The sequence below is a fragment of the Meriones unguiculatus genome, chromosome 12 (genome assembly GCF_030254825.1).
Source record: "Meriones unguiculatus strain TT.TT164.6M chromosome 12, Bangor_MerUng_6.1, whole genome shotgun sequence".
Lineage (NCBI taxonomy): Eukaryota > Metazoa > Chordata > Mammalia > Rodentia > Muridae > Meriones > Meriones unguiculatus.
Window position 1 is genome coordinate 80,364,807 of NC_083360.1, and position 18,675 is coordinate 80,383,481.

Consider the following 18,675-nt stretch of genomic DNA (forward strand, 5'->3'; position numbering starts at 1 on the left):
GTGGTTGACTAGGAATTGAACTCAGTCCCTTGAAAGAGCAGATTAACTGCTGAGTCACCTCCACAACAAATTCCACATACTTAATTGAACAAGTCAACAAAGAGCTGGCCAAAATACATTCTACCACTACATTCTTATAAAACCAAGTAGAGTCCCTAGCTGAGGTAGTCTTGCAAAATCCACAAGTGGCCTGTAATCCCAGCAGTCATGGAGGCAGAAGTAGGCCAATCTCTTGAAGTTCAAAACTAGTCTGACCTACAAAACAAGTATAGGAAGGATAAGGCTACACAGAGAAATCCTGTCCCGAAAAACGAAACAAAAACATCATCAACAACAACAAAAACAAAACAAAACAAAAATTCTGACAAGCATTAGACTTATTACTCTTTAAAGGAGGTGGTTTGTGCACAGCTTTGGGAGAACAATGTTGTTTTTATGCCAGTCATTCCAGGGTTGTAAGAAACATTCTGGCAGGTGGATGCATATGAGCCTTCAATCAACAGAGTAAACAATCGATGGTTTGGTATGAAAGCTTGTTTAAGTGGTCACCTTGGTTCACCCCATCCTTAGCTGCCCTACTTGGTCTCATGTCTGCTTATACTAATTGTCACTTGTGGGCCTTGCATTATAAATGCCCTGATATCTTTCCTTAGACAATATATTTAGGCCGTTCAACTCATGGTTCTTTGGACCCAATATGCCTCTTTGGTCACAAGGCAAAATCTTGAGTCAATGATCTGACTTTTGAAAAGTACTCAAGAGGGTAATGCTAAGACCCACATTCCCTTCTCAGAAGAGCCTTTTTCTTTGAGCCCCACAGTCACCACAACTTGTTGCTGACATAAAAGAATCTCTGTGCAAGTTCTGGTTGACCATAAACTATTTTTACTTTGACTGGGAATCTGTATGGCCTTGTTATTCTTGGAAATTCCCCAACCAGAAGCACATCTGGCAGGCACACACACCCTGTTCCACTGTATGCCCCCATAGATGAGCTCATTATAGCTTTTACCTTTATAAACTGACACCAAACAACACTCAATGTCAGAGTTAGACTCCTGAGCCCTTTCCTTGGCCCTGGTCATGATCATCTTGGAACAGGCTTTCAATAAACTGTCTATATATGACTGAGATCAGTGCTTGAGTGGTTTGTGGGGCTTCCTCTGGACCATAATAGGACTCATTTTCACTGATTGAAAAGCTCAGTGCCTTTCCCTCTCCATAGACATAAAGTTCCAAGACCTTAAAATTGGTGACCATGGAAATGCCCAAGAAGGTACTCAGAGAGGAAGCATCTAGGTTACCATGGCTTGACCTTTAATTCAAAAGAGAACTCGGGAGAAATTCTTTCATTACTCTACTATGCCAGAAGCCTTTTAGAATATCAGAATATTGAGTCTTCTGTTTCCATGAACCCAGTCTTCTCTGTGTTCACTTTGAGCCTTCTAATCTGGACTTCCTCCATGAAACCCACCCCCAACACACACAGTTGTTGTTCTCTCTGTGTCTTCAAGAGGAGCCATTTTTTCTCATGGATTCCATAATTTTCAGAGAAGTAACAGGCAACACAATAATTGAGTTGTGCTGTCTTATGGCCTTGAGTGCACCCATGAGCTCAGGGTTGGTATCGCCACATCTCTGTATTAGACACTCGCCAATGGCATCAGAGCTCTCCAGGAAGATTTTCTGATTCAATTCAGTCAGAATTTACAAGTGGGTATATTAGTATAATGTTTTTGTACAATGTATACAATTTATGCTTGTTCATTCAAATACTGATTTCTCTACCCCACTGTGTGGTCTCAGTCAGGACATTGCATTGTGATGCTATTCTAAGCATCACCTGTCTCAAGTTTGTGTATACATGCTCCCATTTGTTCTCTATGAAAACAACTAATGCTGAGCAATGGAGAGAATAGGGTGGGGCATCCTGATCAGGAGGGAAGGAGAAAGGAGGAGTGGGAAGAGAGATCTGAGAGGAGAGGACCAGGAAACATCTAGAGAAATGAACTGGACCTAAGATAAAACTAAAAAGCAAGTATAATGTGAGAAATATCAATTGGCGGAAGCTATGAGGGCTTGGAGGTTTAGGATAGAGTAATTATTGCTCAGCATAGGTTAATTAAATAAATTGTAGTCTTTGTGTGGTCATTTGGGTTTATAGCTGGTTTAAGAACAACTACTGTTTAACTAAAAGATAAATGAATATTAAATATTAATAGTCAATATGGGGTGAATTGTGCTCAAGGGCCAGCATGGAGATATCATTATTATAGAAATAGATCTTGGTGAAGTTGTTGTATTGGCTCAGAACATACAGAAGGACACTGAGCTGGAGTGTCCATGTTACAACTCTCCAATTATAAGGTCAAAGTAGCTGCAGCACTCCAGGAGACCATGGAGAGGCCCAATATATAAACAAAATGTTACTACTCCACTGAGGTTCAGGTGTGTGAGTGGATCCTGGTCCAGGCTCAGGGTGGATGATTTAAGTTTGACTGTGAGAGCTGGCCTGCAGTGACTGCTAGAATCTTTGGTGGGTAAGGGTGGGAGTTCTTCAGGCTCCTAGGTGGAGTGTCACAGAGAGTTCTGGCAGTGTTAGTCAGAAACTTGTGGGGTTGTTGCTTTTCTGGTAGAGAGCCCCATTTGGCCCAGGGTCAGCTTGCCCATACAAGGGAGGACAATGTCCAGGAAGTTTGCCAGTGGAGTCTTTCACTCAAGTCAGTCATATTCCTCTTATCACTGTCCAATTGGCACTGTCCTCAACTCTGCTGCTACCTTTCCTCACTGCCAATCACAAGCCGCATGCTACACACATCAGACCAACTGGAAGGACCAAGCCAAGCAAGATCAAACATAATATTTGGGTTGTCCCTGACCTTGACTTGTCAGCACAGACTCCCAGTTCTCAGCATTTCCCCTAACTCCAAATACCAATCCCAGCATCACTCATTCCCCGTCCCCACTTCATCAGCTCCCTGGTCTCTAAGCTGCCTCTTACACAGAGTTACAGAGCCCCTGAGTCAGTTCAGGTACCATCTCCAGCTCTGTCTGATCCACAGTGGTTGTCTGTACCAAGCACTGAATAATGTTTAATAAAAAGTTTGCTTGCTCTGGGCTGCAGGAAGGTTCTCATCCCTACTCACCTGAACAACATTTTTAGGTGCTATCTTTGAAAGCTCACACTGTTCCTAGAGAGATGCCAGAGTCTCTTAGCAATCCCCTTGCCTCAGCTGACTCAAAGGTAGAAACAGTCAAGACTCCTGAAAGGGTTTTGCTTTCCTCAAATACAAGCAGACAAACAAACAAAATGATGTCCTTCACCATCAACCACAAAGCTTGAATTGCTTCAGAGAAATAAGTTAGGCAGATTGAAAAAATTGTTTTTTTTTTTTTTGAGAGCTCAAAATAAAATTATGAAAGGCAAGATGTGGTGGCCCACATTGTAACTCCAGCATAGAGGAATACATGCAAGAAGACCCAAAGGTCAAGGCCAACCTTATCACATGGTAAGTTTTTGGCCAGGCTGGGCTACATGAGACCTTGTCTCAAAAATACAGCTGGGCATGGTGACACATGCCTGTAATCCCATCACTTTGGGAGGCAGAGACAGGTGGATCCCTGTGAGTCCAGGACAGCCTGGTCTACAAAGTAAGTCCAGGAGAGTCAAGACTACACAGAGAAACCCTCCTTAGAAAACCCTAAATAAATAAATAAAATATTCAGTAGGTTAGTGGATGTTGTCAAATGCAGTTCTTTCCCCAAATACCACCTGAGTGAAGGCTTGGGGGAAAACAACAGGGCGACACAAAGAAGGACACCAAATCTAGGCTTTGATCAAGGTGTTGTTTACTGAACGTCAGGTTAACACTTCCATAGCAGGAAAGTACATGCATTTTCTCACGGAAGGCAATTTTACTTGACCAAAACATATGAGGGCTCACTCAAGGTTACACAGAACCTGCTGTCTGGTTACCATGGTTGCATGGAATTTATTGTCTAGTTCTCAGGGTCAGAGCCCTCTGCTGTAGAATTGCCAGGGTCAATCTCTGAGACACCAAGCTTTAGATAGGATCCAGGGCCAGGAGGCCAAATTCCACTGCTGAGACGCACACTCGTTTGCTATTAAGTCCAAATGGGCTGCCACACAGTTCCTCATGGACTGAGATGGCATTATATTACCTTTCATTAATATGGTTAATTGTATCAGCCTATTCCTTTTGTTAGTGTTTTATGGTGAATTTGTTACTCTATATTCAGGGCAATTCTCCTGCTAGTTTGCCAGATGATGTTATTACCAATTCTAGCAGCCATGGGCAATATTGATCACCATTTATTTTTCCTGAAGCCAGTTCTTTATGGCTCTGGTGGGCTTAGAAAAAAATTTTAACATAGCTGGCCTGTACCTCACAAAGATCTGCCTTCCCAACCCCCCCTTTTTCTCTCCCTTACTCTCAGCTGAGCCAGAACAGGTGAGTTAAACCAGCCCACCAGAATGCAGAAAGAGCTAGAAATGGTGAGCTTGTTCAGCAGTAAATCTCAGAGGCTGAAAACATTCTAGGACAAAACTAGATTATGTGGAGGCTAGAAGCTTCCAGGACTAGGCTTAGTTTAGCAAACAAAGGTAATAAGCTTCAGAGAAAACAGTTAAATCAGGTGAATAAAAATTACCATAACTAATCTATTCTCCAGAATTTCCATTATCTGAACAGTTGGTTAAACAAGGGTCCAAGCTCTCCAGTCCTCCAATCTAGTAACAAAAGCCTCTGATTTACCTTTGGCCAAATTCTGCACTACCCCAGAGTTTCCTTATCTGTAGTGCCCACTAGCTTTCTTCCACATTAGCTCAGTCTTAACTGCCTGGCTGGGGTGAACCTTCTGTGTAACCATGTTTAAACTCCAGGAAGGAGGCCTTTTTCAGGGACTCTTCTGGAAGGCATGGGATATGTCAGCGTGGCCCTCAGAATCATTCTGAATTGGCTGGTGAAGGTCTTCTCAAACATGGCTGGGAGGAGCTCCATAGGCAGGTCCTCTAGAACTGAAATAGCCAAGGCCTCTTCCCTCAGCTCCTCTATCCTGACAGCTGCAGGAGTTTGGGCAGAGCCAGGACTTTGATTCTAACTGCTTTTCAGGACAATGGTTCTTGGGGAAGCATGGAAACAAAGATAAAATCAAAGACGAGATACTGATTAAGATACAAATTCACCCTGCCAGAGGGACTTCTCAGGGCCAGTTCACTGCAATGGGGTTGGTGGAGATCTCAGTTTATACATTTCAATCACCCAGTGCTGGTTTCAAAGTCATAATTCTCCTTTTTCCTGTGTGAAGTCTCTCTAAAGCACTTTTATTCCCAAACATGCCATCCAATTCCAAACACAGCTCTGGTCAATGTGTTCCCAGGGGATCGGTTATTTGAAGGGGCAAAAAGGCTGAGCCCACCATTTGATGGTGAATGACCATGCTCAGCACTCGAGGCCTTAAAACATGCCTGAAATATAAAGCTGAGAGTGTCACTGTCCGAGGCCCTTTGGCCTGTTCACCTTAATGAACCTGTTTCAAGTTCTTGAGCTTGGCTGGATGCTCTAGCAGATACCGATTGGGTGAGCTGTTCATGAGATTGAGGCAGGAGGCTGGTGTGAGTTCATTCACCTTGGGAATAGGTACTGAGGATGTGGCTCAGTTGACACTGCTTTGCTAGCCTGCAGGAAGCACTGGGTTCCATCACCAGGACTGACTTTACCAGGACTTAGGCTCACCTGTAATCCCAGAACTTAAGAGGAAGTTAGAGGGTATGATGAAGGGATCAGCTCAGCTCCCTGGCTGGAGAAGATAGAATCAACAATGGAAGCAGAGTCAGGGAGAAGACACACACATATTATTAGGAGATACAGGAACAGGAGGATTGCCACGAGTTTGCCTTAGCCTGGGAAAGATGAAGAAGCTCTGTCCCAACCAACCAACAACACTAAGAGCTATGGCTAGGTGTCAAGAACAGTGAATCCTGGAGAATCAGGCAATGCTGTTCTCTAAGCTGCCACTTCACTCACTGTCAGCATGGGAGCCTCAGGACAGCACCCCAGGTTCAGCATTGTCCCACCCAGCTCCAATCAGTGCTAGAAACTAAACTTTAAAAATCTAAAATAAAATACACAAAACACATTCTAGGCTTGAAAAGCCTGGCAGAGCATTTGCCTTCTGAGTAAACAAAGACCCATTTTATTTTCCTTCTGATTTACCTTTGTGTGTGTGTGTGTGTGTGTGTGTTTGATTTTTTTTTAAGGCCTAGAATTGATGTACCCAGCAAAGAGTATCAGCTGTCCTTGAATGTCATTCCCTCCATCTGTCTCTAAAGGGTGGTGGATTGCCGGTGTGTGCTCCTGTGCCCCATTGGTGGAGTTTTGAGATCTTTCCCAGGCTTCATGCTTGACAAGCCCTGTACCAATGGTGGTAATCCTGGAGCTTTTGCTGATGGGATTGGACCCTGAATTGCTAAATAAGGAGTGTGTAATGATGACCTTACACTAAGAACAGAGAACACTGAGCTCTGTCTCCGGCTCACTTTATGTAATTAACTGGCTAGTTAATTATTGATATAATATGCTTTTCAAAGGTAGAAATTTACTTTTTGGAGGGTAGGGGTTTGATCACATTCCAACCTGATCTCATCCCCCTTATCACCTCCCCTCCCAGTCCTCATGCCCACCTCACCCATTTCCCCCCTCCTTCTTCTCAGAGAAGGGGAGGCCCCTAAGTGGTACCAACCCATCCTGGCACCTCAAGTCACAACATGACTAAGCTCATCTTCTCCCACTGAGTCCAGACAAGGCATCCCAGGCAGGGAAAAGGGATCCAAAGGCAGGCAACAGAGCCAGAGATAGTTATCATGTTTTTTTTTGTTTTTTTGTTTTGTTTTGTTTTGTTTTTTTAAAGAAACTGAATGGGCCAACAGTTGCTCAGCAAATAGTAGCACAAAGCCTGCAAAGCTGCAAAGTCTGGTGATGTGAGTTTGATCTTCAGGACACATATTTTGGGAGAAGAGAATACATCCACGAATGTTGTTAGATTTTTGTTTGTCTGTCTTGAGACAGGGTGTTATGTAGCTCTGGCTGTCCTGGAAGTCACCATGTAGAACAGGCTGGCCTCTAACTCACAGAGATTTCTATGTGTCAGCCTGGAAGTTTGGTGATTAAAAACTTCACCATCTTCCAGGCTTTATTTGATTTCTAATTATGGGTTGGTGGGCCAATTGCCATGGTGCACCTGTGGAGGTCAGAGGTCAGCTGTTTGTGTCCTGCCTGGGTTCCAGAAATCAAATTGGGATCATCGGGAATGGAACAAGTGCCTTCTTAGGATCTGTGATTAAGGGAATGCTAAAAGGCCATTTGCTGTACTGAGGTCTCTACTGTTTTTCTTCAAGAAAGCCACCACTGATTTCTGTTTGAAACTTGGTGCTGGTGTTTGACAGGTTCTCACTGTGTGTAGCAGGCTGGCCTGAAACTCACAGAGATCCTTCTGCCTCTGCTTTTGGAGTGCAAAATTGAAGGAGTATACAACATGCTAGGATTGCATAGATGTTTTAATATAGCTCTCCCCACCCCAGGCAAGATCTCACGGCCCTCTAGATGTCTGGAAAATTCCATCTGTAGACCTGGCTCACCATAAACTCAGAGGAATAGACCTGCCTCTGCCTCCAAACTACTGAGATTAAAGGCAAGCTCCACTACGCAGGGCTAGAAAATATGTTATCATTGTGTGGATCAGGCTGACCTGAAACCCGCAGAGATCCTGCCTTTGCTTCTGGACATGAAAGGTGTGTACCACATGCTGAGATCACACAGGTGTATTAATAAAGCTTTATTGTTTTGTTGACTTTCATGTCATAATGCTTTGCTTCACACTATGAGAGAAAGTATCCATCTTGGTCCTGATGGTTCTAAACTCCTCGATCAAGGCATCATCCAAACAAATCTTCATAGCTAGAAGTATACGTTCTCCCGGCCTACCTCAGCCCTTTCACATCTGCAACATATTCACATGGGTGTTTTATTTCTTAGTTTTGTGTTTGTTTTTTATTTTGTCGTTTTGAGACAAAAATTTCACTATGTGATCTTTGGCTAACCTAAAATACACTACTTACTCAAGTACAAACATACACAATGAAACCCACAGTGAAACAAACACACACACAGACACTAACACCGAACACACTAGAATGCACGCATACATAAATAAGGGCATGTAAATACACATACAAAATGAGTCAAGCAAGCAAGCAATGGAAAGTTGACTGCTAGTTAATCTGGGTTTTTTCCTTGTTTATTTTTTTTTTCTAGACTTGTTTTCACTGTACACAGCTCTGGCCATCAAGGCACTAGCTTTGCCCACCAGTATAATCCTGAACTCATTGAGATCTGCCTGCCTCTGCCTCCCAATGGCTGGGATTAAAGACATGTGCCACCACACCCAGCAGAATCTTGACCTTATAGATCAGTACTTTTGATTCCACAAGATCTAAAGTCTAATTCAATCAACCCATGTAGGAAAAATCAATCTTCATAGGATAAAGTGGGTGGAGTCTCATTGGACCAATCAGACAGGAACTTGTGGAAGGAAAGAGGGGATACAAGGGTGGGGCAAGGAGGAAGGTGTATAAAAGCAGTAGAGGAGTGATGGTAGAACATCAGAGTCCTGGAGCCTGCAGTCACTGCCTGACCTAGCTGGGAACAGGAGCCTTGTGACCAGTGTTCATATCAGGTAAGTCACTCACCTCCATCTGGAGGCCTCTTGCATGCTGGGCTAGCCTTATCTCCATCAAGCTACTGTTGCATTTCCAATTTAGAATTTTTAGACTTGGTATAATTTGGTTTTAATGAGAAATGGACATTACATGGGAATTTCCATGTCAGTTTTTTTGTTCTGTTGAGTTTTTAGAGACAGGGTCTCAAATAACCAAGGTTGGCCTTGAACTCTATATTTTTCTGCCTCTCTCCAGAGTTCTAGGATTATTCTGGAATTTCAATTAAGATGTTAAATTAGAAAGTAGTTTAAGCCTTTACAGTATCTTAAACTATGTTTCACCGATTATGGTTTTGCAATTAAATGAACAGAAAATTTTCTCTTAATTGTCCTCTACAAACAGTGCTGGGGATGACTTCATGCAAAAAACCATATTCCAGCTTCTCTGGGAACGAAGGTTAAAGAACTGTGGTTGCTCAGCTTTGTCTACTTGCTTGAGATCCTCTAAAGTGAGGACACACACACACACACACACACACACACACACACTTGTCTGTGTGTGTGAATGCATGTGTGTGTGTGTGTATTTCATATATACATGAGATGGGAGCTACGTAGCATATAACAGGCACATCTGAAAACTAGAATTAATGTCCCAAGCAAAAAAGATCACATTCCAGGCTAGAGTTGGCTGCATGAAGAAAACTTATCTTTACATAAAATTAAACAAAATGAAATATAAGACCTGGGAATGTAGCCCTGTAATCCCTCACTGGTCTCCAACAGGATGAGAAGTAGTACATGCAGACAGCTTCTTATAGATTCACCTCAGTCCTTCTGAAGAGGGATCAGTTTCTTGAAAGGACAATAAGGAAGGGTTGGCCCTGTGACACCAGCAGTACATGTCCTTGAGGTCCTAGAAATTTATTCAGTGTCTTTTTCCTGTAACAGCAGTCTGCTCTGATTGCATGTTCCTCCATAACCATTGTTCTCACTAGGCATGAGATTCAGAGGAGCAGGGTGGGTACCTGGTGGGACAATGGTTAATGTGTTCCTCTGTGGGCACTAATAAGAGAATCCACATGCTGAGAGTGATGGAAGTATGGCTTAGAGACCACCAGATTGGATAACTGGGCAGTATGAGTTCTCCATTACTGCCAGAGCATGGACTCTAGCCTTTGGGCTCCTGTGATGTGGGAGAAATAGGAATTTTCAGAACTTAGGCTGAAACTATGTATGTTAAATGCTTCACAGGTGCTTTCTGACTGGATATCAGGATGAACATCTACCATCCTCCCACACTCCACCAACTGGCCATGCAGGGGCTGCTGAGGAATGAAGCCTTGGCCATCTCTTCTCTGGACTGCATGCCCATTATGCTCTTCCCACCACTGTTCGAGGAGGCCTTCAAAGGCAGACACACAAAGATATTGAAGGCAATGGTGGCAGCCTGGCCTTTTCCTTGCCTCCCTGTGGGGGCACTGATGAAGACCCCTGAAGTGGAGACCTTGCAAGCTGTGCTGCATGGCATAGACATGCTGCTTACCCAGAAGGCCCGTCCCAGGTAAGCAAGGCACAAGGAGGCTAGAAGTAGAATCACTGGGCTAGTGGTAAGACACAGGTGTGGTCAGGGAAAATGGGGTCAAAGTAGACAGAGACTTCGGGAGTCATGGAATTGGAGGTCTGTGGAACTAGTGTTTACATTGAGAGCAGATATAAATGACAGTCAGGAATAGAGGACAGCTCAGAGTAGATTTAGTAGATTTAGTAGGATGAGACTTTCCCTGTTTGTTCTAATTGTAGAAGAGACAAGTCAACACCAAGGGGAGGGAAGCAGGGCAGGTCTACAGATGCAGCTCAGGCAAAGCATCCTTGCCTTGCAGGTGTGAGGTGCTATGATGGAGCTGACATTAGAATAGTGAGATATATGCTGCCTCTAGTATGGTTGCTGGTTTACATTATGAAACTTTACCTTTTCTCTTCACAGAAGATGCAAGCTTCAAGTGCTGGATTTAAGGAATGTACACCAAGATTTCTGGGATGTGTGGGCTGGAAGAGAGGATGAAGCCCACTCAGAAGATTCTGGGAGAGGAAATCAAGTAGTAAAGTCCCTTCATACAAATGCCCTGTGGCAGCCTTTGAAGGTGGTCACTGACCTGAACCTCTGCTTCCATCTGCAAGAACACCAAATATGCTTGTTGCAGTGGGCCCAGCAGAGAAAGGGCTCTGTGCAGCTGTGCTGTCTGAAGATGCAGATCTGTGACTTCCCTGTGGAGACCATCATGGCAGTCTTGGACACTTTCCAGCCACACTACATTGAAGAATTGGAAATAATAACAATTAAGACCCTGTCCTCCCCGAATTCCATTGCATATTGCCTTGGCCAGATGAGAAATCTCCACAAATGCCATCTAAGTCTCAATGCCTTGTTCACGGAGAGTGAATCTACTGAAATGTGTCTTCAGAAGTTGCTTACTCAGTTCTCCAAACTCAACTGTCTCCAGCATCTCTACCTGAATGGTGTCTACTTTTCTACTGACAATGTGAAACAGTTGTGCAGGTAAGGCATGATGGAAAGCTGCGTCTGCCATGTCAGCAATCCCTTTCCTTGACTTTGAGCATTAATGGACACCTGAGGTCTACCAGCCACAGTGGAGTTTACAGTGACAGACTCATTAAACTATCCAAGTGGGTTGTTATTTTCTTAGGAGAGCTCTCTTGAGTTGCCCTTTGATTGAGGAAAGTTTGAGCTAGGGCAGGAGATATATGGAGAGCTGCCTTGCAAGTATGTCAGTTGCATCAGTGGGTGAGAGGCAGTGAGTGATCTTTGGGTTTTTCCCTTTGGGATCCTGTTTAATCTAATGAAAGGGACTTGAGCTGGGGAGAAACCAAACATAAACAATTTCTAGAGGAGTTTTGTATAAAAACCAGGTTGTTCTTCTATTGACAGCACTGTCAGCCTTAGTTCCCCTGAAGGAAAGGATGATTTGAACGTAGTTTGGGACTTAGTACATGGAAATGGGACACAGTGGGTTGGAGGTCATCAGTTTCATGGGTAGAGCAATAAAATAGGGGATAGAGGTTGTGGTAGAGAGTAAGGACCAGGATGAAACCTTGCACATGGCAGGATGTCTCTGTGATGTTCCTTTCTGGGTATGCCGTCCTGGCATGAGGTGGCAAGCTGTAGTGTTTTGTTCGACAGTGTGAGGATGGGAAGATGCAGATCTGTGTTCTGAGACCATCCCAGCTGATAGCGCTGTACCTCAGGAGACAATGATATGACCAGACCCCAACAAGCTGTACCTTGAGTATTGATCTTCAGTATGAGCATTGACTAACTTTGCATATGTGGTCTACCTGTCTCAGTGTCAACTTTACTAATGTCCTCGAACCTCGTGAGAAAGAACTAATTTTCTGTTCTTTCCCTAGATGCCTGATGACCCCGTTGGAGTCCCTGTCTATCACTCTCTGCCATCTCTCACTGTCAGACTTCAAATTCTTGTCACAGTGCCCGAGGCTCTGTCAACTGAAACACCTGCATCTCAGTCGTATGGAGTTATCCATGTCACATCCCAGAGGTCTGCGGCGACTCCTAGAGAATGCGGCAGATACTCTGCAGACACTGGAGTTAAAGCGCTGCAGCTTGGAGGACTCTCACCTCAGTGTCCTTCTGCCGGCCCTGAGCCAGTGCTCCCAGCTCACCAAGGTCAATTTCTGTGACAATGACTTCTCCAGTGCTGCACTGAAGGACCTTCTGCAATGCATGGCCAATCTAAATCAGCTGGCTGTAGAGCTGTACCCTGCCCCTCTAGAGTGTTATGATAACCCATATAATATCCTCGTGGACAGATTTGCCCAACTGTGTCTGGAGCTCCGGGGCATAGTCATGGCCAAAAGGCAGCCTAAGACAATGGCATTTGCTACAACCATCTGCATTGAATGTTGTCAGCGCTGTGTCTATGACATGGAGACCAAACTTTGTCCATGTTGGCAGTAAACATGCTTCTGGATGCTAAGAAATGAAATTCAAGTAAAAGGACCTTCATCAAGGGGTTCCAGAACAGGTGGTTTTAGACACAGTTTGGTGTTTTAGGATATTTGATTTCTTTGTGAACCCTGAAATTTTTGAACTCAAACTATCTGCTTCCAGTTGTAAAGGTGCTTATCTCCTGTACAACACATTTAACACAAGAACTTTCTGTCTTTGTAAACAGTAGGATGTGGTGTGGCTAAACCTTAGAACATTTCTTTAATTGAAGAAATTTCTGTAAACAGGAGATAAATAATGTTAACTCTAGGCCAAGAGGCAGAGCAAGAAACTAGCTGATAGGGAATTAAGTAGAAAGGAGAAACTTAGAGAAAATGATATTTAAGACAGCATGGGAAAGAAGGGGCTTTCGGCCTTCAGCTTTTGGGTTTCTGCTTTTTCCTCTGGGATATGAGCTATGTAGGAAGGTCAGCTAGGTGTTTTCTCTGCTTCTCTGAGCTATCAAGTTTTCCTCCCAGCATCTGGCTCCTTAGTCTACTTTGGTAAAATGGACTAGATATAATTTTGTTCATAAAACAAGGAGTAGGACAACTCCACAGACAGTTTACTCCAGCTGGAGACAAACTGAGAACTCCTTAGATTTTGTAAGTCATTTGGGAAATAGTCAAGAAGAGAGTTAAGGATGGGAAATACCACAATAGAAGCCTTTAGAACCTTGTATAATGCTACTCAAGATGGCTAAAAATAAAATAAAATAAAATAAAATAAAATAAAATAAAATAAAATAAAATAAATAAAATAAAATAAAGCAGAAGCTGAAGTGAAATGGACAAGGAATGGGCAAGGTAAACACCTGAAGAGGCTTCCTGCAGGCCTCAACATCAAATTCAATTCCATGTCAGCACAGGAGATACTCATCTACAGAGCAATTAACAAATCTGGAAGGGGGGCAGGGCAGCCATTAAGAGCAGTGGCTGCACTTCCAGAGGACCAGGTAGCCACATGGCAGCTCACAACTGTGACTCCTGTAACTCCAGGAGCTCTGATGCCCTCACACCCTATGTAGGCAAAACACCAGTGTACATAAAATAAAAATAATAATGAATTAAAATAAAAAGATTTGAAGGGCCTGTAGAGAACCGATGCTGCAACCAAGGACCATGCAAGGACCTAAGCAAGACTCCTACTCTGATGTAGCCCATAGGCAGCTCAGTCTCCATGGGGTTTGTTAGGATTGTGCAACAGAGTTACGTGGCAGGTTCAAAAATCATGCCACATGACAGGTTCCATATGGGAGGTTTATTAAGGGAAGGGGGGAAGGGAAGGGCAAAAAAGAAGGGGGAAGTTTCCATAAGAACCCTTTTCATTATTTTATCATTTTGACATGATACATAATCAAAACTGCAGTTTTCTTAATTAGTTAAAATAGTATGACTTAGTGTCCTCCTCAGATCTGCTTCATCTCTTCTGGGTCCAGGATAGGGTGAAGGTCCTGAAACTGAGGTGCTGAGCCTCTGCTTTCACCAGCTAATAATTGAGAATCTTGAACTTTCACCTTAAATTTTTTTTCTTATTTGGTTTATAAAAATTATAAGGCTTGAAACTCTGTTTATATAAAATATTAATACTGAACCTCCATGTGTTTGTATACAAGGACTTTTGTTGCTCGCAACCAAAATTTATAACATCAAAATAATACACTTAAATTGTTTGCATTGATAAAATTTGGTTTTCACTTTTAAAATTATGGTTTTACTTTGTGACTTCATTCCTTAAAAAAGGGGCAGTTTATTTTGATATTGCCAAACAGATTTCTTCTAAAAATGTGTTTATTTCAATATTGGAAAAACAGGTTAAAAAGTATGTTTAAGGCTATAAAACATTTTAAAATTTATCAGGTAATGACCTTGGGCATTCTAACAAGGAACTTGGAACAGTTTCTCAATCCTTTGGGGGAGGACAAAAGACTTTGGTATTTATTTTGCTAATTTTACCTAATAAAACTAAAACATGGTTTTTAAGACAAGATAGGTGTTATATAAAGTCTTAATAGATTTAATAATCAATAATCAGACATCAAGATATATAGAACATAGTAAGCTTACATTTTCAAAACAAACAGAGAAAACTATGAAACTCATTTTTACCCCTTTTAGCTGTAATTTCAAGGGAGGAATATATAGCACTTGGTCTGGGTGCCTACATGCTTTCTGAAAGACTCTATTTCCCACTACAAGGAAGGTGGGAAGGTGGAAAGTTCCTTCTGGCGGCCAGCCAACTTTGAAGATGGGCCATTCTGAGCTACAAAAACTTATCATTTTTCTTTCCCTCACATCAACTGAAAGACTGTGAGTTCTAGTCTTCCCTAAAATGAGTCAGAACCAAGAAGTCAGGGGGTTTGGAAGCGGTCTGTCCCATATCGTCAGTCAGTCTTTTCATCAAAATAAAACCAAAGAAATGAAACGGACAATTTCAACAAACAGTTAGTCACACAGAGACGGAGCCAGCAGTCTCAGGCAAAAGTGAAACTAAAGACAATAAATCACAGCTTGTACTGTGCTAATTTCCCAGGACCAAAACTTAAATCAAAGGAGCAAAAAAATCTGTTGCTTTCAACAAATTAAAGTTAAGCATTCTCAGGTAGACTGAAAACCACAAACAATCACGGAATGAAACAGTAGCTTCTGGTACAAAACCAAGCAATAGACAATCACATACAGAAACGAAGTAAAACCAAAAACCTGGCTTTTCCCAGACTTCTCTGCCACAGAAGTTCCAGAGAGACTAAAAACTGATCCCCACTCCATCTTCCCTGCCACAGAAATTCCAGAGGGACTAAAACTGAGTCTACTCTGGCTTCCCTACCACAGAAGTTCTGGAGGGGTAAACTGATTACTGATGAGTGGGTGAGATGTCTCTGGCACCCCTTGCGAAGATGACTGTCTGGGACCATCTTCCCCAAGGTGTGACTCTGCTGCCTGACAGAAAACCAAAAACAAACAACAAAAAAACTTAAGACAGACAGACAAGAAAACACTTTCCCGCGGGACTAAGCTCTTCAGGTCGGGAGTCCTAGAGGTCCTGAGGATTCCTGGTCATTATGACCCCTCTGACCTCCACGGACACTGTATGTTCTTGGTGCACAGACATCCACAAAAACAAGAATTGTAAAATATGTAGGAAAAGCTAAATTCATGCCTCTCATATAGTGGAAGGAGAGCACTGACTCCTAAAATTGACCTCTGACCTCCATAAGCAGGCCATGGCAGGAATGATGTGGAGAGACATACAAAATAAATAATGCTCCCATACTTTCTGGGCTAATTCACCTTGTAATGCCAGGTTTACGAGACCCTCAGAGACTACCAGAAGACTCAATGCAATTGCAAGAGAGCTTTATTACAAGATTGATTGAACATGGGACCCAAGTCTCACTGACGCAGCAGTAGAGAAGTGGGACTTTGAGCTCTGAGTGAACAGAATTTTTAAAAGGAATGTCTGTGAGCAGGGCGTTTCCATGACAGAAAGGGGGGGGGGGGAGGAACACAAGCCTTGGTGTTACAGAATTGGGTGAAGTTTAGCAGGGCGGGGTGGCCTTTTCTGAGGCACACAATCACAATGGCTAAGGCATTTAATCACAATGGTTATTTTTCTAAACCATATCTGAAACATTGGGGAGAATTTTCCCACCCGATTTCCAACCTATTCCCATTAATTATTGCCAGGGAGATTGTCTCTATTTTCTATCAAGTATTTATGCTGTGATATTTCCTGGAGGCTGTTGCTAGGAGAGTTAACTTTGTTTTCCTGCCCGGTGCTCATTTTGTGATTAATTTCCTGGTACCTGAATTCAGCTCCCAGTCAAGATGGCTCTTTATTTCAAAATGGAGTTATACTCAGTCTAACTATACCCAGGCTAACTTAATCTCTTCATTTCCCCCTTTCCATGTACCTGAAGAGGCCAGTCTTAGGTTCTTATTGTTCAAGGTCATCTTCAAGCTGACGGTATTGGGTTCTCATTACCATTAAGTGTATAGTCCCTAGTCTTTGCCTAATATTCTAACAACTTGTTAAGCAAGCATGATCCAAAAATGACCAAAAGCAAAAGATTCTGCCTTTGAGCTGCTATAACTCTGGGTTTGTACATCCAGTATTATATTGCAATATTAGTTTCTGCTTCAGCTAAGCAATTATCTTGGGGAAGATAATAGCTAATGTCAGGGAGCCCCCATCTGACCTAGCATTTTAGCCTGTTAGGTGAGATTTGGGCTGAGGCTCTCATCTTCTGAAACTGCTTCAGTGCTGACAATAGGACCGTTGTCATCAGGGGCTAGGAAGGCTGAAATGCCAGCCAAAGGATGGGCAATGGGGCAGTCCTCAGAAGGGTCTGGTTAGTTGATCCACCTGAAGAGGCAAGGAGCAATCATGTCATCTTCATGCAAATTCAGATCTCAGCTTACAGTCTCAAACAGGTGAAAATCTGCTGAGACAAATTTAAACTAGAAACAGAAATTAAAATTTGTCTAGTAAATGGGAAAAATGAGGAATCCCAAGACTAGGGAAAGACTCATCTGGGGTTTGTTTAAGCTATTTCAGATTCAGGTCTCATGACTTTTTGATTTCCTGAAACTCATATAAATTTTTAGTTTGCAAAACAAAATATATAAAAAGACTCAAAACTAATATGTTAAAAATATTTTGTGAATAACAGGTAAAACTGCATCCAACGGAATGGGCAACAATTTAAGTGTGTCCATGCTCTGAAACTCTAACATTTTAACTGTGGGTACAGCTGTTAGTAATCAGCCAGCATGCCATTTCTTATACATTCAGCATTTACTTTTAGTTTCCATCTCAATGTCACATAGGAAAGTTAGGCAGAAATACATTAATGACTTTAGTATTAAACTCTGAATGCTTGGACTTTCTTAATAAAGCAACTAGAAGAAATAGATTTAAATATTTTTAAATCCTATATCAAAGTCTATCTCAGAAATGGCAGATATTAAAAATATCATAGTAAAAACTCTGGCTTTTGGGTCAGATATACACATTGTATAGATGTGTTTAGCATGATGAAATGCATTTCTAAATCTATCTCTAGAAGACAACCAAAAGGCAATTAAAATCTCAAGATTGTGACTGGGTAATAAGCAATCAATGTTTCATCAACTTATCAGAATTCTAATGGTCAATGTCAAAACTCTGGACTTCTGAAATCTTACAACAACATAAGCATAACAATAGCAGAGAGAGGAGAGAATCTGAACTTTCTCCCATTTTTTAATTTATTTGTAATTAATATTTTTTATTTTTAAATAATTTTATATATTCACTTGTATCCCAACATTTTTCCAGACCAAACAACATTTTCTAGATTCTCATAACCTAAACTCCTATATCCTCAGACCCTATATGAACTCCATTATCTTTCTATCCAGCCATTCATCCTAAGACATAGATAATTAATATGAATCCTGTAGGCAAGGCAAACTTGCCTGCCTTTATCAAATAGAAGACCTAGTACATAAAAACTTTAACTAATTAATAAACTAACCAATAAACTAACAATGGATCTAAATATCTGCTCTTTAGCTGCAAGCTAAAGAGTTAATTTGTATCAAGGCTGAAGAGAGATGACTCTTTCATTTAGAGGCTGCCATTTAGAGGACCTGGGTGGGATTCCCAGAACCTTCAAGGCAGCTCACACCATTTCGTGTCAGAAGAAGACAGAGCCAAGATTCCTCCATCTTGTATTCCTGCTGAAGCCATTTCAGATTAAACTAGTATTTGATCTCCTTCATGGAGAAATCTCTGGAAATTTACCCAGCTCTAGTCTAGGAACGCAAGGTCAGGATGTCCTAGCTAACTTACCTTACTTAACCCAAGATAAAGGACCTGGTTTTACAGAACCCCCTCCAGCTACCTAACTGCTCATCTCAGCCTCTGTT

The 18,675-nt window shown here is 42.2% G+C and overlaps 1 protein-coding gene across 1 annotated transcript; it reads left to right on the forward strand.

Moving 5' to 3' along the window:
• The first annotated feature begins 10,013 nt into the window (after nucleotides 1-10,013).
• On the forward strand, nucleotides 10,014-12,733 carry LOC110541934 (PRAME family member 12-like). The gene is made up of 3 exons (XM_021628610.2): nucleotides 10,014-10,300; nucleotides 10,724-11,296; nucleotides 12,166-12,733. Exons 1-3 carry the CDS (start codon nucleotides 10,014-10,016, stop codon nucleotides 12,731-12,733), a joined length of 1,428 nt encoding a protein of 475 aa, XP_021484285.2.
• Nucleotides 12,734-18,675: the final 5,942 nt, after the last annotated feature.

Bases quoted from the DNA above. Each gene is read 5' to 3' on its own strand.
- LOC110541934 (XM_021628610.2), top strand. From the start codon at position 10,014: ATGAACATCTACCATCCTCCCACACTCCACCAACTGGCCATGCAGGGG. The intron at 10,301-10,723 runs GTAAGCAAGGCA...TTCTCTTCACAG, and splicing joins ACCCAGAAGGCCCGTCCCAG to AAGATGCAAGCTTCAAGTGC. The intron at 11,297-12,165 runs GTAAGGCATGAT...TTCTTTCCCTAG, and splicing joins AATGTGAAACAGTTGTGCAG to ATGCCTGATGACCCCGTTGG.